The sequence below is a fragment of the Sander vitreus genome, chromosome 22 (assembly GCF_031162955.1).
Source record: "Sander vitreus isolate 19-12246 chromosome 22, sanVit1, whole genome shotgun sequence".
Taxonomy (NCBI): Eukaryota; Metazoa; Chordata; class Actinopteri; order Perciformes; family Percidae; genus Sander; species Sander vitreus.
The window spans coordinates 12683289-12705139 of NC_135876.1; the positions used below are offsets into that span (position 1 = coordinate 12683289).

At 42.1% G+C, this 21851-nt stretch overlaps 2 protein-coding genes across 2 annotated transcripts in view; one reads left to right on the forward strand and one right to left on the reverse strand.

The window, feature by feature from the left end:
• Positions 1-8016: 8016 nt before the first annotated feature.
• On the forward strand, positions 8017-13722 carry arxa (aristaless related homeobox a). Its single transcript, XM_078280966.1, has 5 exons — positions 8017-8224; positions 8584-9148; positions 10589-10634; positions 12352-12683; positions 13455-13722. Exons 1-5 carry the CDS (start codon positions 8017-8019, stop codon positions 13720-13722), a joined length of 1419 nt encoding a protein of 472 aa, XP_078137092.1.
• Positions 13723-20172: 6450 nt separating this feature from the next.
• The window catches only part of pola1 (polymerase (DNA directed), alpha 1), a 50163-nt gene continuing 48484 nt past the window's right edge, over positions 20173-21851 (reverse strand). The window contains exon 37 of the mRNA XM_078280480.1: positions 20173-20455. Coding sequence (XP_078136606.1) covers positions 20319-20455 — 137 coding nt within the window. The 3' untranslated portion in view covers positions 20173-20318. The remainder of the gene's footprint in view (positions 20456-21851) is intronic.

Consider the following 21851-nt stretch of genomic DNA (forward strand, 5'->3'; position numbering starts at 1 on the left):
TTTACCAATTATTGATGTCAAAAGGATTTTGTTGTGTATCTGTTTGTGGCTTATGTTTGTGTAATGCATGGGTTTGTCTTTGCATTCAAGGTATTTAGTATGCATTTGTGCTGAATTATGGCAGAGCAAATACTGTACACATGAAACACAATCTCCAAATGAGTTGCTTCTTTGATACAAAGCCACAGATGAGTTATAAATCAAGACATGGAAATAGCCGCAAACAGTAGGGCTGATGTAAGAAAAACAATGTAATGCACCATAGCAAAGACAACAAGGTGAAAGGTGGATTAGCGTCAAGAGACAAGAGGCGTGATGGAGATGAAAGGGAGAAAATTCAAAGTGGAAAATAGTAGAGGACAGAAGGAAGGAGAGAAAAGATGTAGGATGGTACAGTAAAGATAAGTAAAGATAAATGGACAAGGAAGGAGACGAGGGTCGCTTAAAGAGAGTAATATGACACATGAAGCAAAGAAGAAAATGTGAACAGAAAACATGTTCGAAGCTCTGTACTGCCCTACAAAGCCAATACGCAGTAACTAAATATTTGTTCAAAATTGAGTTAGGACTTGAATCGTAATCAAAATCCTCATAGGAAGGTCTAATTTCTGTTAAAACAGCTTTTTTTATTTTGCAGTAAATACAAAACCGAGCTAAAAACCAAGCCAACTGCACTCTGGTTTGTTGATATGTGAGAAAAGAAAGAACGACAGCCAACAAGACAGCTAAAGCAATAGATCTATGTCAAATGTTAGGAAAGCAAGTCATGGCTAGCTAAAGCTAAAAGTACCTTTACTTATTTATTTTGATAAACCATCGTTTTGTTAATTCAGTTAGTCAGTCCTAAAAAGATTGTGTTTGTAGACACTACATTTTCAAAGCATTTTTTTTAGATATTATTTAGGTTTAAATTAAAGTGCCCATATTATGAAAAAAACACTTTCTGGGATTTGGGGTATTCTTTTGTGTCTCTGGTGCTTCCACACGCATACAAACTTTGAAAAAAATCCATCCATGCTGTTTTGAGTGAGATACGGTTTCTGAATGTGTCCTGGCTTCAGTCTCCGGGTGAGCTGTTCAAAATCGGCACGGCTTGTGATGTCACAAGCCGAAACGAGCTGGCTAACCACAACTGTTAGCTCGTAGCATTAGCGTTAGCATGCTAACGCTAATGCTAACGCTAGCATGCTACCTCATTCTCAATAGCAAAGCACTGCTACAACACACACAAGTTCACCATAATCTACAAAAGAACTACTTCCATGTGCACCCTCATTTAGAAGTCTCCCAGCTAATCCTGCCTTGTAACTGACCGAAGTTGGAGAAACAGCCTTTCTTTTACTGTCTATGGAGCTAGCTAGCTGACATGATCTACATCTGAGCTACTGCGCATGTGCGAGTGCAATCAAAGATAGTACAGAAGAAGAAGAAGAAAAGAGGTCTCACTCTGTAGCTAAAACAGAGACCAGGTGAAAAGAGGAGCTGCAGCAGTGAGAGAGAGCTGTGCGGTACAACAAAAATATGGTGTTTTTTGAAAATTAAACCATGTAAACCTATTCTGGTACAACCTTAAAATACAATTATGAACCTGAAAATGAGCATAATATGAGCACTTTAAGGTAGGCTATTACAACCTTAGTGCTGGCCAGCTTGAAAACTTAAAAGCGTGTTTTCTCAACTTTACTGCTCTGTGCCTTTGTTGGACAGGATGTTGTTGTGAAATTGTTTATAAATGTCAATAATGCAAGAGCATTTATGAGAGAAGGAGCAGTATTAGTTGGAAATGGTGATGTTAAGCTATGGTCACTGCAACAATATGGCATTCACACCATGCAGGCATCCTAAAACCAAGCAATTCCAGTTGTCAGTTCAAAGTGAGTTGTGAATATATATGCATTGTTCTATATATTTGTATCCACCTCTGCAACCTGTTACCCTCTAGATGAGCTATGTGGTGGCATGCTGTAGTTAACATGAAATACCCCATGAGCAGGTAATGAGGCGTACTGAGCCACAACAAATTTCCAGCTATAAGATTTTGTGTCACACTGTCTCTGGACCCGACCCAGCAACACATCAGACACCTCATCACGAATAGAATTAGCTCCCTGGACAGAACCAAAATGACAGTGGCTGGATATTTGGCAGGAAGCGTAATGGTTTTGGGCTGCTGGTGGTGATTTCCTTGTAGGGGAACCAAAGGGCAGGAATGTGTATCAGTCCAGACACTTAGTGTGGTGCCAGTTATACCATTCACCCCTCCCTCTGGAGTGTGTGGACAGGTGGTGAGGATGCCTCCTCTAAATCTGCAGTTTAGCTAGGTAGTCTTGAGGGGTGGTGTGAGATGTGAAGAGGGAAACATGAGGTGAATGGTCTTCGGACAAGAAATGAGTGTGTTCAACATCAGAGAACAAGGAGGTTGTGTTTAAATTGGTGTGGTTTTCTTGTCCAAGTGTGTGTTTGACTGGTGCAAGTGTGTGACTGATGTTATATCAATCTGGCAATGATTGTGTGCAAGTTTCGGTGTGTACACTTGCACGTGTCTTGTCCCTGTGTATACATGTGTCTGTCCCCAGCACCATCATTAGGTCGTAGGCAGTCCCAGTGTTGGGGGTGTAGCTTGGTTGCTCCAGCGGCCTCTCAGGCCAATTTAGGGGGAGAAGAGCACTTCGATCCTGGCCTGCAAGTCTGAGGGTCCCCAGCGGGAGGCAGCGCAGCCCTGCAATCTATATTGGATTTATTCCTTTTCCATCTACAGGCCTCACACACCCCACAGAGAGGAAGTCTCAACTGCACTCTTACTGTCCCCTAAGACAATATGTTATGGTACACACATGAGTACACATAATTGTGTAAACACACACATGCAGACACACACTCAGAGGCACACACACACCTAGTCTATCTTCAAGGCACACTCCCCCACAGCAAGGAAGTTATAACGGCACACTTTCTGTCGCTGTGGGAGCTGGACCGGGGTCAAGGTATACTGAGATTTATGAGAGACAGACTGACAGAGTCAGAAAGAACCATCCAAGCTATTGAAACAGTGAGTTATTTGAGGCTGACATTGTTTCTCTCATGAAAATATTGTTCAGATGTATAAAGGCCAGGGTGTAAAGTGCATTTTTATCACATTAAAGCAAGAAAAAAAGAATTTACATAAAACTCAGACAAGGTCAGGGAGAAACAAGGTTCTTAATTTAGTCTAATCAACTGTCATTTGCATCGCGCCATTTGCGCAAGGTATTGCCACTAACTGAATAAATGGACTTCTTCAGACTCGAGGGGGGGCACTCTGGTTTTGATAAGCTGGCAACATAACTGATTTGCATATATTACTTTGATTATCTCATTACAAGGATGATTCTTGCGGAATTTTTGACACTCGCGCAATCGAATTAAAATTAAGGCACGCAATCAATAAAAGGGCAACGCGGCTGTGAAAACACACGGCACCCCAGGTTTGTATGGTCAACTAGCGATGATGATGACGGTTATGATGATGATGTGGCAGGTGATGATGGCCATGATGATGATGATGATGATGACCTCTTCAGCTCACGAGCTCCTGGACTCCGTAGTGGGTTTACGAGAGTCTCGGGCTCTTGATTCCTGTGATCAAAGCAGTAATCAGTGGAGACAATGGGGGCCGTGAAATTGCCGCTCTCGTGTGGGTGACCTATGCACCTGCCATGAATCCAAGAGTGGCCCGCAGGCGGCTCATGTTCCCACAATCGATAATAGCGCTCACATCTGTGGAATGAAATCATGCGTAAAGACGCACACGCCTCAGATAATTTTGCGATACAGTATCCACAGTAACCTGACAAATTACCGGGAACAGGTACAGGCGTGAGGGCCTTCACTTCAGCTGAGCTCGGTAGCCAATCATCTGTCACCAAAACCTCCAACATTGGTATGATGAGTCTGAAATATCAAATGTATCTTTTGGGTTTGATTCTACTTCACATGTAGCTTTAAAGACCTACATTTCTTTCAAATTCTGGATGATTTTCTTTGTGTTCGCATGGCAAAATCTACAACACTACATTATGACAAGCGGCTCATTTGTTGCCACACACAATTTATCTGAGGGAAGAAGGTTTGGAGGCTCCTTCAATCCTCTCCTAATAGACTCTCACTCGTCTGCACACTAACTAACCGTGAGCAAAGGCACACATCCACGTTTTAAATTCGTGATGTAAATAATTATAGGCCTGGAAATTGATTTCCTTACGACCTTCTCGAGCAAACGAGGTCTCCGAAATCTCCCCCAAAGAAAGCTACTTCTGTTGAAGCATTAAGTCATTAATTATTTTCCTTACATAAGGACAAATTATCGAGTCAGTTGAACGAAATTAGAACCCTTTGTTTCTGATCAGACCGCATTACCGCTGGAAATTACGGATGATGGCAGCGTGCGCGCTCGCCTTTGTTGTTTCGATCATCGCCTGTCGCTCTGAACTCGCACTAACAAAGTCATTAAATTGACTCCCTCTCGCTCTCATTATGCTGGCTGTTAATAACCGCTAATTAACTTTGCTTACGCGCGCCTTAAAAGCCTCCCACCCCTCCCAACACACACACACACACACACACACACACACACTCTTTCTCTCTCTCTACCTCCTTTCCTTCTTTTTCTGCTTGGCCTCTCGAGCAAGAGCAAGTGTCCAATTATGTCAGAGCGCGAGGATGGATGGAGGATGAGTCGTTGTCACCAAGGCCACGAGCCAGTTGATGCATTAGTATTGCATTGGGGACCAGTATTTACACGTGTTGCGTATAGGGACACACTTGTGGGATAATAGAAATCTGAATGCAAAATAAATAACGGATACATGTCTCTTGTATGGATGTGGGGTTCAACTTCCAATAAATTACTTTATAATAAATTCCTGGGTTGTGCAATATGAAGGCAGAATAATGTTGTTGTTTTTTCAGAGTTTCTGTTATAGGCTATTATAATAAATGGGTCCTACCAGTTAAAGCAGTTTGCCATTCCGTCCAGGAGATGGCGCCAGTTGAATGACCCGCAAGGCAAAGCACAACCTACTGGTCCTAAATGATGGACAGTATTTAGCCTATATCACTTCCGTGGCTTTCACTGGAGAGTCTGAAAGGGAGCAGAGATAGCCTGAATCACTTAGGAAAGAGCTGTTAAATGTACTTATGCTATGTTTTTAGGCTAATACACCAAATCATCTTCTGACTTGAATATATATGTTTCGATTAAATGGCCAAGGTGCATGGCACCAGAAAGGCCTACAGACCAATACACAGTAGCACAGCAGCAGTGTCTGAGCTTATGAACGAACAGAAAGCATGCAACCCGGTGTTTCCCCTGGATATTATCAAGTTAGGATGTTATGCAAATACAGGGGAGGCGGTGGTGAGGTGGTGCTGAAACAGAAGGCGGCCTCTCTTCGCCATCTCTTCACCTGCACGTCAAATAAACAGAAAATTGAAAATGTGAAAATTGCGCTGAGACTATTCCGTCCCCCTCTAATGTATGCGCGTAATTAGTGCATTTAAACAAAGCGCGGATGTCCTGCTGGCTGAAATGGCGGCTGACATCTCTTTTTCCTCAGGGTTAATAACAGTGCGCGGATAAATGAATCAAATTGTGGCCCCTAAATTACAGAGCGACTCTAAATACCCTGTCTGTATTACGCACGTCTGTTTGTGACCGCGCAGGAATAGGCATAACATTTTTATATTGTTATCACACCCATTACAATGATGTGCATACAAATAAACAAGCTGGGAAGTTTGACACCGGTAAGTTGCAGATGGTTTGAATCTGACACGATGCCTGTCTTTGTTGTGTCTTATAACATACACTTTATATTTAGCTACACAAAAAGGTTAATCAGAAAAGCATTATTTTCCTACTTATGTAGATACATTTCCATCAGTGTTGGTTACATTTTTGTGAGGCTGTTAAATAAAAAAATAAAAAAGTTGGGTTTACCTGCACTGAATCTACTAAGCGCCTGCACCTTAACTAAATAGATCAATGGCGCTCTTATTCCAGTTTCAATCACAAAAGGGTCATAAAGCTATCGCTTAAAAACAGATAAAAGAGAAAAAAGAATAACGTGTGCAATTTTCTGGACATATATTTTATTGTTATTTTTCGTTTGCTGCGATGCTCTAGCCCGTGCAGATACATAGCGGAGGGGAAGAAGAAGAGAAAGAGAGAAAGTGAGAGAGAGAGAGAGAGAGAGAGAGAGAGAGAGAGAGAGAGAGAGAGAGAGAGAGAGAGAGTGTAAATTGCAGCTTGCTGAAGTTTTTGGATTGAATTCTGAAAATGATCCTTTTAACAGTGATGGGCTCTGAGGCGAGGATAAGGGTCATGCCATTCACAGCGGGTTAAATAGACTTTCATTTAAAATTACATTCTCGATCCATCTCTCCATCTCTCCCCCTCTCCTCAACGGAGTCCCTGCGTGCTGTCCCGACTCCCTGTGCTCCGTCTCATCACCGTCGCGCCACCCTCACTTTTTAAGTCAATCCACAACTCCAGCAGAGAGCAAGCAATTGAAGGGAGGGAGAGAGAGAAAGAAAAAAGATAGATAGATAGATAGATGGATAGATAGATAGATAGATAGATTATATTTTCCTGTTAAAACTCAGTATTCAGATGCTACAACCTGAAACACGTTTAGGAAAAATTCATATCCCAATGTTGATATTTCTATTTCTATGTGACTCAATCTCTGACATGGCTGTCATCGCAGGTGCTCTGAGGTTGAACACAAACTCCGCGCCAGATTTTTGTTTTTTTCACTTGGCACAAGGATTCAAGAGTTAGTGTTTGTTCGGCCTGAGGAATAAATGTAGTATATCATGTAGCTATATCAAATAAATCATCACAAAAAACAGGCTATTATTAAATTATATTTAATATTTTCGTTTATTAGGCTAATAGTATTAGTATCATCATTATTAGCAAAGCCTATATAAAACGTCTATAATTACACTAGTCTACAATACTGGTGTCTTAAAACAATTATATTGTTATTAATATTTTTATCTCGATTACTAATTTCTTACCATTAATATACAATAGCCTATAAATAACATAAAGTAAAAGTGTGCCCATATAGGTCTGGTAATGGTAATTGTAAAAAGGGGTTACAACATATGGACAGGACTAGGTGTACAAAATAGTCCTTTTTCATAGCAGATACTTTAACCGTGAGCCAGAAATGTAATTCAGCCACCATTGCTTTTATTATTTACACATGTGCTTTACTGTTAAATGTTAAAATGACAGAAAATTGTGATCTTGTGTTATGGGGCCTGCTTATTCTTGACCAACAGTCATTGGGCTGGTTATTGTGTTTGCTAGGCCTACATTGTTGCACATGATTAATGTTATAAAACACACATGTGCAGTTGCAACATTGTTGTCATTATCAAATAATTTAATTCAAGTGAATTTTGAATTTTTGATGGCCCCTCACACACGCTAATTATAAACATTGTAAAGGTTAGAAAATTAAAATCAAACCAACAAGCTTTTGTGACTTTATCTGCTGAGTTCGTTCCACGGAGGAAGAGCACTCCATGACGGATTTTGTGGCCTTTCCTCAAATTAACTTTAATCGTAAAATATATAAAGCAGCTCCGCGCTGTCTCTCTCCCATAAACACATATAGGAGCCAATCAGGCGCGCAGTAACAGCCTACTAAGCGAGCGAGTGCGCGGAGCGGAGAAGCGCCTGGCAGACCGGAGCTCAGCGCGAGGCAGCCAAACCGCTGTCTGTCATTAGCTAAGAGCGTGACAGAGGAGTGAGAGAGAGAGAGAGAGAGAGAGAGAGAGAGAGAGAGAGAGAGAGAGAGAGAGAGAGAGAGAGGAGGAGTGATCGGTCCCGGTTCTAACAGACACTCCGGCCTGAGGAGAGAAGAAGAAGAGACCACCGGACCCCGAGAGAGAGAGAGAGAGAGAGAGAGAGAGAGAGAGAGAGAGAGAGGGTGGGAGACTGACAGGCGTTACAGAAAGTAGATGAACCGAAGCGTCGACATGAGCGGTCAGTTTGAGGACGATATCCACGACCGGGGCGAGAGGAAGAGCAGTAAATCCCCGACGCTGCTCTCCTCTTACTGCATAGACAGCATTCTGGGCCGCAGGAGTCCTTGTAAGGTCAGACTGATAGGGGCGCAAAGTTTGACGGGTCTGCCCGGCAGAGGGGAGCTCGACAAGACGGCTGACAGTAAGTTTTCTTTGGGCTGATATTAAAAAGATAGTAGGCTAGCTTACATAGTTTTGTTGAGCATTGTAAGGGATAAACATGTAACAAATGAGCTAGTTTTATGTTCAAATTCTGTAGGCTAGTTAAGGCGTCAAGGAGAGGTTTTTTTTTAGCCAGCAAGTAAACACGTTTACAGCGAATCATTTTCTTTTCATAAAGTTGGCTAACCTAATGTTTATTACTAAACAGCTGTTGTAAAGTCAGAAAGATGCCTACAGAAGTATGCCTATTACACTTTATTTTGGCTAGAGGAATATGTTTGCTTTGCGTATTCACTGCCATTTCGTTATTTTGACATCTTTGACACGCTTCCATCTCAGGGCCAACGAAAGACCCCCTTTCTCTCAGCACTGACATGCACCTGCCACCCAAGCTCCGCCGGCTGTACGGAGCCGGGGGGAAGTACCTCCACGACCACGCAGAGACGCTGGACAGGGAGCGGCTCCTCCTGGAGCAAGCCAGCGACAGCCTCAAAATCAGCCAGGCGCCGCCGGTGAGCATCAGTCGCAGCAAGTCCTACCGGGAGAACGCGTCGCTAAGCCGGGGAGAGGGCGACCAGAGCCCCGGGGAGGGCTCGGAGGACGGCAGTCTGGGGCTGGTCGAGCTCGACCCGTTGAAATTCGAGGAGGACACAGGGAAGGAGGAGGAGAGCTGCGGGGACGCTGCCGCTCTGTCCCCGAAGGACGAGGAGCGAGAGAGCTTGAACGCCGGGGATGGGGACGTGAGGGACGGGGAGGACAGCGTGTGTCTGTCGGCGGGCAGTGACTCGGAGGAAGGGATGCTGAAACGGAAGCAGAGAAGATACAGGACTACCTTCACCAGTTACCAGCTGGAGGAGCTGGAGAGGGCTTTCCAGAAGACACACTACCCAGACGTCTTCACCAGGTCAGAAGAAATTAAACTGCATTTAGTTTTGATTTTTAAACATGAAAAAATGCTGTATAATTAAAAAAAAATGTATTCCCCAAAATGATTATTATTACTATTACAACTATACGAATGCATTATAGACCTAGTGTTTACAAATTTAAAAACGATAAAACAAGGCCTAAGAATTTCCATGCATAGCCTATAATAATTACACTAGTAACTGATTGTGTTTTAAAATAATATTATTATTATTATTATTATTATTATTATCATCATAATTGTTAGCCGATTAATGGCTAGCCTACACAATTTTAAGAAACGCATTTAAAGACAACGCATTTAACGTGCATTCTAATAATTCTATGGGTAGGCTAATAATGAGGCTAGCATTCAATTTTAAATAGCCTAAACAGCCCCCTAACCATTCCCAAAAACATCCCCCAGTAATTCGACACGTCTTTAACTAAAATCTGAATTGAATTTAACTGGACACTGTGCAGATAACACCTCATAAAATGCCCAACACCAAACCCGTGCCCTGCATAAGTGAACACAAAAGGCCTGCAAGTGCTAACACTGGGGACGTTTTGTTACCTGTATCCGCTCCTGTTCACACAAATGACAGCGGTGTTATTCTCAAGAGGAATAATTAACCGGTGCAGTTCAATTTACCTGCTTGAGATTATGCTGAATACAGTCTGCAACAACAGCAACAAAAAAACTCAGGGCCTAACCTCAAGCCCAAGGGCACGTGTACACACACAATAACACGCACAGCGTGAACTACAGAGCTTTATGAATTTTCTCAGGGGTTTAAACTGGTAGACATGTTTCAGAAAAACACATTATTAAGATTTGTATAGAGCTTAAAAACAAAACAAACTCTTGAGGCCTAAATACAATTTCAGACCTGTTTCCTACTCAATTAGATTGTGACAGGCTAATTGATACACCCGCATTTTATCCTGGAAAGTAAAAGCTTTACTGTCACAAAAACTTACATTTTCGATTTTTCTTACCACTGGGATTATTCATATTTTCCAATCGATTTACTTTAAGGCGACTTGTAGGTCTAATTTACACTGCAAGCCCATCTTGCAGCTGAACGGAGCGTCAATTGCTTTGTGGCAGGCTAGTTTAGATGTCATTATTTCAACCATTATGTTGTTACAGTGACAGGCCTGTGCTATGGAAAATCTAACAATCACTAGACCTATTTCTACCCATCCGTGACAGGGAAAATAGAATATGGCTATGGCGTCTTTCTCTGTCCATGCCAGGGAGGGGAACAAAAAATCAAGCCTATTTATTTTCGGTCGTCTATTGTTGACAGTGAACAACAGGAGGGGATAAAAACAGCAATTCTACGTTTCTTCCAAACGGTGGCCTGTGACCTTGAATCGTTTCTTTCTGTCTCTTCCTCTTTTTTATTTTTATTATAAATTTTATTTTCAGAGAAGAGCTGGCAATGCGTCTGGATCTTACCGAGGCCCGTGTTCAAGTAAGTGGCTCTGTTTATCTTTATCTGAAAAGAGAAGCCTGTGACTTGTAAATCAAATAGGAAAAAAGCTGGATCCTCTAATGTTTTATGTCCTCTATAAAATGTCCCTGGTACACAGTGCTGGATAATAACAGGTGATATGCGTCACTGATTGAGGATCAACGATTACGGGCCAATTTGAGGCAGTAATTTATTACAGTAAAAATGTGTTAAATGGCCCCAGTCGCTGCGCTGGGAAGGTCTTTCCTGTTATTGAATGTTATTACACGAGAATGAGGGACGTTTTAGTGGCAATTAAGCCGACGCTGGATATTCATAAAAAGCTCACTTAGTGCAGGAGCAAACACTGTCTATATTCCTGGGACGAGATGGTGTTTGAATTCCCATCAGAGGGGGCAGAGAGGGGGCGAGGCCGAGATGTGTGTGTGAGTAAAAAGATGTGTGGAGGAATAAGACAGACAGACAGAGAGAGAGAGAGAGAGAGAGAGAGAGAGGAGATGGAGAGAAAAAGGGGAGGGATAATGCTATTTGATTTCCCATTATGTGATTGCAATAGACCTGCATTGATCCGATGCTTTGCACTTGGGAGCGAATGAGAGACCATTAAAGGTGTTTGCTCCCCGCTCCCCCTCCCCCCCTCCCTCCTCATCCCACTCTCTCCCTCTCTCTTATTCGCCTTGCACTGAAAGCGTGGCTTGCATGTCGAAAGCCCGGGCTCATAACCAGAGAGACAGTTCAAACACGGTGGAAGCCCCGGGAGGTTATGGCCGACGGTAAAACAACAGATGTCTCTTTAGGGGCCGTAGGTGAACAAATCACTTAACGGGCGCCATCAGGAGGTGATAAAAACTCATAAATTCCCGAGGGGCTGTGTAATGCTAAACAGCCCTCTGGGAATAATGTGTGTGTGTGCGTGTGTGTGCGCAGTCCCTGTCGCTCAAGCCAGCTCGTACAATCACTTTCCTCATGTTGACATTTTGCTCATTGTGAGCGCCCCGTGCTTCTGCAGTGCAAACTGGGCAACAGTGGATGCGTGGGAAAGTTAAATACTCTCTTGGAATGGAAGTCACTTGTTCTCCACCTCTTAAGAATTTAATTTAAAGCGCATTAATTGTTATTGGAGCCAGTTCAGCGGTAATTTTCTGGATCTTTTGTTAACACCGCTCTTAATTATCTCTCCCCCACCCTGAAGCCCGTATACAGGGACATGGGTTTAATTAGACAGAAAGTAGATTTAAGGGACCGTGAGCGCCAGGGTTTACCTCGCATGTAATTACCGTTGACTTTCCGCCTATTGGCCACAACCTGAACTAGACAACTGTTAGACTACACTGACACAACATACAACAGTCTACTCATGTTAATTACAATGACACATTGCTGTGATGTAGCAGGACAGGGAGTTATAGGCCTAGTTTTCATTATTTATAGCATGAGAGGCCTGCATAACCTAACAGTTATATTGATGTGTGACTTGTCTCCAAATGAGCACCCCCTCCTTCATTTGGAGACAAGGAAAGGTCTCTTTATGCAACAAAAACGACCTGTTTATGTATTGATTATTTTTTTTTTAAACATTCAGTCTCTTCACCTGAACCTGTATACATATTTCTAGAATCAAGATGCTGCATTTGTCATCTTCCTTCTAACTTAAGGAAAATGAAATCCGATATTTGCTCATATTAACCTCTGTGTCATCACGTCTGTCTGCCCTCAGGTGTGGTTTCAGAACCGCAGGGCCAAGTGGAGGAAGCGCGAGAAGGCCGGGGTGCAGGCCCACCCGTCAGGCCTGCAGTTCCCCGGCCCCCTGGCAGCGGGCCACCCTCTCAGTCACTACCTGGAGGGAGGGCACTTCCCTCCTCACCACCATCCTGCCCTTGAGTCCGCCTGGACAGCTGCTGCAGCTGCAGCCGCTGCCTTCCCGGGCCTGGCCCCACCACCCCACAACGGCGCTGCTCCACCACTGGCCACCCCACTCGGCCTGGGCACTTTCTTGGGCACGGCTGCCATGTTTCGCCACCCTGCCTTCATTGGACCCACTTTTGGCAGGTAAGCTTCACCCATGCACAGAGCTCCCTTGGACCTGATATCTGTTCTTTACACTTATTTACACCAGAACCCACCAATATCTGTACCTGTACTTCATGTTTATCCCTATATTGTATAACAAATAACTGCATTTTTCGCAGTCAAGCACATTTACAAAAAATGCACAGCAGCAACCAAGCTTATATTAAACTCCCAACACATGCAACTCTAATGACTGACAGTAAACCTCAGTCACACTGCATCACTGTGTGTCTCTGTCTGATTATAAATATGTTATACTGTTAACCATTCACAGTGTGTAATCCCTCTGTCAGATGCATTAACAAATTAACCAAACGTGTGATCCTGCAAGACAAGCTGTGAGGAGGTGTAACAGGCTGCACACCCCATATGCCACAATTAGCTTCTCATTTGCTTTCGTCCTCTCTATTAAAGCCTTTCACACATAGTTCCTGGTAAATTACTGGGATAACTGTATAGGCACTGCTAGTGACTTTCACTACTGTAGCCAATCTGAAGAAACTAAGAAGAAATAAAATACATCTGAGTATAATATAATATAGTATAATATAATATAATCGTAAATAACAAACTTCTACTGCTAGCATACAGACAGCATTTTGTGTCGACACTGCTCTCGAATGTAAGGCGCATACAGACAGTTTTTGCTTAAAAAGACTTCTGTGTTATTTTGCAATGACTAATTTTAAACTTGAACATTGTTCAGCATCTATAAATGTTATAGATTGTGAAATGTCTGTCTTCTTACAGACTTTTCTCCAGTATGGGTCCCCTGTCCAGTGCTTCCACCGCTGCAGCTCTCCTCCGTCAGCCTGCCCCTCCTGTAGAAAACCCCTCCCATGCGGGCCCCATCCTCCCTGACCCTTCCTCCTCTTCCTCCGCCCCTTCTTCCGCAGCTGCAGCAGACCGTAGGGCCTCCAGTATCGCCGCGCTGCGCCTCAAGGCCAAGGAACACTCGGCTCAGCTTACCCAGCTTAACATCCTGCCCAACGGAGCCGCAGGGAAGGAGGTGTGCTGAACACTCAACACCAGCTCTAGGCGTCCCCGTCCTGGGCTTACTTCCCATTCCATGACACCCCCGTCCCCCTCCAAAAACCCATTCATACCTCTGGAGGCTGATGTCCTGATGTCCCCTTGTTCAACCATCGCTGTTACATCATGTTTCCCCAACAAAATAGCACGACCAAATTCAAAAGAGCACTGGCTAAAAAAAGAGTGTGTTTGTGTGTGTGTGTCTGGTAATTACAGCTATTGTAACATTGTTTTACACTCCTTAGACACACATTTCTGAATGACAGTCCAGTAACTTCAATATTATCCAAGTTTTTCACTATAATGCAATATTTTACAACACAGCATGTATATAGCTTTTTAAGACGCTGTGTTATGTGCAAACACAACAAAATACACAGTGCCAGTGGATGAATGTAACAAAGTACAATTATTAGAAGTACTGTACTTAAGTATAAGTTTGAGGTAGCTGTACTTTAGTATTTCCATTTGAATACTTTATATACGTCACTACATTTTAGATGGAAAGATTGTACTTTTTACTCTACACTACATTTAGGATTTTACATACAAAACAAAAATAAGCAATATATTGGACTACCCAACAGTGTGTAAAAAAAGTTAAAAATGTATTTAAGATTTATTTGATTAAACTTCAACTGTGACATGCTACTTAAACATTAACGCATTAGTTATAATAATTCAGTAATATAATATATAGCAGTATTACCCAAAGGGGCCATCAGATACTTTAAGTACTTCTTGCTTATAATGTTTCTGTAATTTTACTTAAGTAACAGGACTTTTACTTGTAACAGAGTATGGTTTGGCTACTTCTACTTAAGTATAGGTTCTGTCATCACACTCACACACACACACACACACACACACACACACACACACACACACACACACACACAGCGAGAGAGAGGGAGAAAGCTGAAGAACCGCAGGGGAACCCAGACTTTTAGAAAGGATTCTTGTGCTACTTCAAATGTGGACAACTCAAGTGCTCGACATGCTTAATCTGTATGCATTGATGTGGGCTGAGCCAGTCTGTGTCTATAATAAAAGGTGAGTTGGAGGAGGTCTCCCCCCAGAACCAAAGGAAAACTGTCCATAGACCTTCCATAGCCTTCTCTATAAGCCTGACTCCTCTCCACTGCTCGCCTGTCCACCAGTCATACTCAGCAACACCACTGTGTGTATATATATATATATATATATGTTTTAAATCTCCGAATCAAACCGGAGTTATTTGAGGTTGTTTCCATTTCTGTAAATGTGTGGCAATTTGAGAGTTCTCCTCCCTGTCTTTGATTATCACAGCAGTGGCATTGTCACTAAGTCTGACTCCAGGACACGCCAGCTAAGTTGAGATCCGAGATGTGTCTCTAATGACATGACTGTGTGAAAGAAAACTGTACATATTGTGTAAAAAGGAAAAATGGTACCACAAAAAAGGATGATTTTCAAAACAAGGTTGTGTATATTTCAGGAGACCGTGTTTTGATAATTTGCACTCGGTGTAGTGTTAAATGACTGTCACCCTGTGTAGAATTTCACCTGTGTTTATGAATTATTAGGATTTTTAGATTATTATTTATGTCGAGGAAGAGGAAATTAGTTTTATTTCTTATTAAGTGATTGTAAGTTTCCTGGTTTAATAATGCTAATTTGAATAAATTACATTGGTAAAATGAGTTCTCTTTTATTATTTCAAATTCATTTAGGACTGACATAGGCCTAAACCAGGAAAAAATAAACAATGTGAAATAGAATATTATAGAACTATTAATAAAAGGTGTTATGAAGAAATAAATGTGTTTTCTGTCTTACATTGAAGAAGAATTTAGCAAGATACACATTTTTAAGCAATTTACGTAAATGTTTTTAATTTATTAGAAGTCATTTTTAATATAATTGACTAAATAGTGTACTGGAATGTAAAATAAATACATTCGACTTCCGTAACAGGTTGTCTGATTCCTGCTGAGAAGGATGAAAACATTTTTTCGAAGAGGAATGTGTCTCTGCAGAGGTGGATGCGCGCTGCTCCACCTGAATAAGAGAAATGGATTAGGTGTATAATCCAGTGCGCTGCGTGCGTCTATCCTCTTAAAAGGAGTTGACAAAATACTGACCATATATTCATGAGCTTAATCCCCAACATGTGAAACGTGCGACAAAGGCGAGGGGTTTTCAATTAGATCGCCCACTTTATCTGAGGAGGGAGGAGGGGGGGGGCGTCACAAAACTTCCTTTAAACCCCTTTAAAGGCGCTAAATTGGTCTTAACATCTGTAATGCCATGTCGATGGAAGCGAGTCCCCTTTGTCATTAATGAAGTAACAAACCACTTCATCAAACGGCTTTCACACACACACACACACACACACACACACCTCGTAGAACTAATCCCCCCCCCCCCCATTGGATCTCACTACTAATGCAGGACTATTAAAGCAATCAATGGTTATTCTCCTCCGTTTGACCCATCTTTGGTGCCCGCCCAAATCGCGTGAAATTACCCTGCGGATTAATGTAGTCCCTCTTTTTATTGTCTGCATCTGTGAAAACCCTCTTCTTATTCCTGCAGTGGTTTAACAGGTCTGCAGGTCCTATACCTGTTAATCACTCAGTTTAGTCCAAACAAGCAGGAATTAGATCCTATAAGGGACTGATGGAGGGATATTTCTGCACATTCATTTAACACACACACACACACACACACACACACACACAAAGTCACACAGCTGCTCTTTGGAGCATAATGCAAAAAGAAGCTGAGGGAAAAAAAAAGAAAAGATAAAAACCAATTTTCTCCTGCATGTGCGTCCAAACCATCCACGATGTGCGAGCTCCTTTTTTTTTGTTAAATTCCTTATTCTTTTGCTCAAGCCCAGTGAAGCGTGTGTGTTTTTTTCCTTTATGGCCCTATAGGGTTTTGATGAGATTGTCCGGGGGAGTTTTAATCTTATTGTGAATATAACTAATGAATGGCAAACCAATTTGTCCCTAATATCTGGGGAATGCCTGGAGGCGGATGACCTGCTGGGAGCAAGGCTTAAACTTTCTTTGCAGCGCAAAAAGGCGAGAAAATTGAAATGCTGTCGCAGGGCAATAGCTCTGGATTTATAAAGTCACACTTGTTGGATGTGTGCTCTTTCATTCAAGACAGGCCTGCACTTGGGATTAAACCACGAGGCTTCCTGTTGCATGAATGATCATGGTAATGAATGTTGAAAAAAATATATTGAAATAAATATATATATATATATATATATATATATATATATATATATATAAAGATGAATGCAGTCCAATCATGCGGTGTTTTCTTCCAAATTGCCTGCAAAAAGAAGAAAAAAAAACATGTGGTGGATTGTGTCAACGCACTGGGCTATAATGCGCAGGTTATTCCAGGTGTCCAGAAAATGTCTGACTTCGTCGTGCCCACTTTCATCACCGCTGCCCCCCCCCCCTTCTCTCTCTCCTTCCCACAGTTGTTGGACTTGATTTGGCCCGTGATTTGGATTCTCCCGGGCCTCGTTTCTCCCACCACGAGCCTGCCTGAGAGAATAGGCCCAATCACTCCACAGCCTCAGCCGGATCAGTCCTCGCTCAGTCCCCGGGAGAGGAGCTCTAAAAGGCGCTTTGATGAACAGCGCCCCCCCCCCCCCCCTTCCCAGGCGGAGAACCGGCCCCGATGAAAGACCTGAATAGCAGGGCCATGGCACTCCGCTCCCCTCTCGGATCGCCCCTTAATTCCCCGTCTCTCTTGCTCTCATCCAATTAGCTCAGTGTATTAAGCGGTTTATCGTCTCATAACCGCCTTTTCAGCTCCAACAAGGGAGACACTTTGCAATAGGACCAGCTCTCCTTTTGACACCCTCTCTGGTGCTTGTATGTTCCACCGCGCTATGAATAACAGGAACAGAATAGGGGACTAATTCCCTCATCAAAGCCTACCTTGTCCATCGCTGGTCAAGACGACAAGCAATAAAGCTTAACACGACAATACAAAGAGACTTGTTCGACCTTATTAGCTTTGCTGGGTCGAATTAATGCAGAGACTCAATCTGACTGGGTTTACTCCAAACTGGGAGGACAAAACGGGGCCCTCCCTTAAAAACCTGCAGCCCGATAGTGGGAATAGCAGTCCTGTGCATATCTACTGTGAGTGGCAGTTGATTAAATCCAAAAACAGGCTAAGCCAACAGTGGGAGAAGTAGTGAAGCTGATATGATTTAATAAATATGTAAAGTTATGAGCAATAGGCTGTAAATGCACCGAGACACTTTCTCTCACACACAGCATGTTCTATCCATTGCATAGTGAATCATGGTTTAAGTGTTCAGCCCACTTAAGGTTGCCTTCACAAGTCACTGTGGTTTGAAGTGATTTGTGAGGCGTGCAGTGTTTATGGAAATGCACGCGGCAGGATGGAGTAAAAATCCCTCCACTGTATTAACACAAAGGAGAATTCTTGGATGAAAATGGTGAAACACTTCATGTAGCGACTTACAAGACTGAACCTTAACTATAGCAGAGGAAATACATACAGTAATTAGAGAATATAAGGTGATATGACAATATGTCAGCCCTAGTACATTTTGCCATTCGGTGTATGATGATATCAATTCCTATTAATATAATGTGAATAAGTTTGGCATCAATGTAAGGAACACCTTGATTTGACAGGTTTTCAAGTCATTAGATTAGGGAAAAGCAAACATGTCTGTTATTTTAGTCATAAGCACTTCTCAATTGATTTTTCACAAAATGCACTATATCATAATACTGTGATAGAAAATTACAAATACCATAATAGAGGTTTTTTTTCCAAATCATTCACTCCTATTTAGAAATAACTGGAATCTCATAAGAAATCAACACTGTTTGGTAAAACTCACAAAAACATGCTTATATTTATATGATGAAGCAGGTGATATTCTATATTAATTGTTTTGTCAACAAATCCCATGAAAATATGTTTGTCCATCTTTCAGTACTTGCATACAACTTCTCGGTCTGTGGCTTTCAGCCCCAAAGCCCATTTGCTCTTTCTGAAAGTTAAAATGTAAACTTATTTTTTTTAAAAGGCCAAATATTTTCCTAAATCAGCTGGGCACTGTAATTTATAGCTAACAACACTCAAACAGGAGAAAGTGCATTTGCTGGGGACTATTTACAGCTGCGGAATAATACACATTTGATGTACTACAGTAGTGAGCATGTATGGCAGATGGTGTATGTGGGATCAACTCAGGTTCATGGTAATGAAGACGTACGTTACCTATGGCAAAAGTGTGGCTCACTGGTGTTTTTAATAGTTTTTGGACAATAATGGCACAGAGGAATAAAATAAAATAAAAAAATCAGGCTTTGGCTACACAGGCATCAATTCATGGTTGGTTTTGGTCTTTTCGTGGGATTTGTTGAGATTAAATTAAAACATCACCAGACTTATCCTTTAAATAAGGTGTCAAATAAAGTGAAGGGACTCTTGATTTACGTTAACAGATGCCCAAACACTAATAAAAAGGAGAAGATATTCAATTCTTTCCATATTCTTTTTTTAATAAACTCCACTTTCATGGCATGTTTATTGTGTTACAGAGTGCAGCAGTAACAGGAAACCTGAAGACACTACTGGATCCATTCACCCATTTCTGTCACCCCCCCCACATTGCAATAACACAAGATTAACATCTTATCCATTTAGCTTTTTATTGAGGTTTCAGTATCAAAATGGTTCTCATCAATTATCAAAATATCAAATATGAAATATTCTGGTCATTACAGCAACAAAAAAAAATCACTACATACACCCACCTGAGCAATACAAGTCTGAGACATAGAAAATTACAGGCATTAAAACACAATCTGCACAGAGGAGGGAGGGTAGAAGAAAAAGAGTGAAAGGGATGAAATGGCATCAGTTAAACAGAGGCAGTGGAGGAGAATGAGATCAGCTGTTCAATACGGAGACAAAAGAGTGAGGGAGCAATGCGTGTGGCCTCCCTCACCCCATCACTCCCCGCATCCTCCTTACTTTCATCCCTTGATGTGACACACACTCAGGATGAATGGTGGTAATCAGAACAAGTGTCCGATTGCTGCAGGCATCCAGTGGTCCTAGTGGCCGGGGTCACTATCACTGGCTAATTACCAGCATCTGGAGTATACTGGCTGCTATGAGTCATTTCCCCCCCCCCCCCCCACACACGTGCTACTCCCCTTTACCATACAGAGTCAGGTTGACAGGGTCAAGTCATGAGTGTCAATGTGAAGAAACTGGAAAGGGGGAAGGTGTGACTGGGTTCCAAGTCATATAACAAGCCCATTAGGTTCAGGGAAGATGATATGGGGTTTAGGAGGTCAAAGCCTAAAATCACCAACCCTACTATATATATATATATATATATATATATATATATATATATATATATATATATATATATATATATATATATATATATATATTCGGAAAACCAAAAACAGAGAAAACCGATGTAGTTGAATGTGCAAATGTCCCGCTTTGAGTCAGATGTTGGAGCTTCTTGGCAGGTGTTGTCTTTACAGATGTGTGTGTGTTGTTTTACTTGAGGGAGGAGAAGGCCTGGAAGAGTTTGGCCAGGTTAATCTCCGAGTAGCTACTGGTGGCCAAGGCTTTATCTGGCACTTCCTTCAGCCTCCGATACACATCTCTTTCTCTGTTCCACAGCTTTGCGCGAGCTGGAGGTGAAGGGAGGAAAGAAAAGAAGAGTTATCATTGCCCAAGCTCAATGGAAGATCATTCACTTCCTCAACTGCATCAAAGTCAATATTACAGGCTTCTGAAATGTGTGCATTTCAGTCCAGTGAATGGTTCACTCCTGGAGGACTCACCCCCCCTCCATCCCTATGATTAGGTTCTGCAGAGTCCTACTGGAAGAGGAGCAGAGAGCAAACTGGCTTTGTCTCGTCACTAATAAACACTGAGGAGTGTTTCACCCTTAAATGGAGAGCTAACAGATCCAATGCTATCTGCCAGTAATGTTATCACTTTGAGGGGACGGGAGGGGCATCACAGGATTGAACAGATGGGTCGATGGCAGCATGTGCACACACACAGGATCATAAGATCGATAGAAAAGCCCAATGAGAGCATGAAGTCAATACCTTGTCCCTGTTATCTCTTCGGGGGGGCCGCAATAAGGCCAGAGAGAAGACAGAGCTGCCATCCCAGACAGGGATGGCCACCAAAACCAAATCTTAACAATATTATACTGAGAGTCCAGTGTAGATGAAGAATCATGAAACCAAGTAATAACACACTGTCACACGAAAGACTGCAGCAAGCGACATCAGAAATACTAGTGCGTCGACTAGAGAGGTCGCTGGTGAAGAAGCAGGAAAATGGAAATGAGAGAAAGTTTTGTTTTGGTCTGCGACTAATCTTAGATTACAGCATTAATCAAGTTTCTTTCATATTGAATATAATTAGGTTTTTCTACCAGTTCATTTATTTAAAAATATTTGGTCGTCAGATCTTCATCCGGTAAAAATCCTATAGGCAAACCGCACCGGTATCATATACATGTAGACATAGCCAGGAAAACCCCACCAATCAGAGGGGACCAGCAGCACCGTGACAGTGTGCACAGTATTTTGGTTCACTCAGAGTTCCACCTTCACTATGAGATTTTCTGAAGTGCAAAACCTTTATAAAACTGCAAAAGGGCAAAAAATGAGCAATGAGTACCACAGTAGTCCAATTAGGGCTGCAACTAGAGCTGACACATTAGTTGATTAATCAATTAGTCAATCTACAGAACACTAACAGGCAACTATACTGATGACAGATACACAGCACAAATGACAAAAAATTAAGTAAAGTGAAAGCACAAAGCAAGCAACTGGAAGAAGACACCTGTCTTGGGAAATTGTGTGTGTGGGGGGGGCGGCGGCATTTTTCACTATTTTCTGACACTTTATAGACCAAACGATTTTAATCGATGGAGAAATAAATCTGCAGAATAACCGATAATGAAAATAACTGTTAGTTGAAGCAACTAATTGACGTCTTGACATTGTTTATTTTGTCGACACGCTGTACAAAAGGCCAAAATATTCAATTCACGACGATATA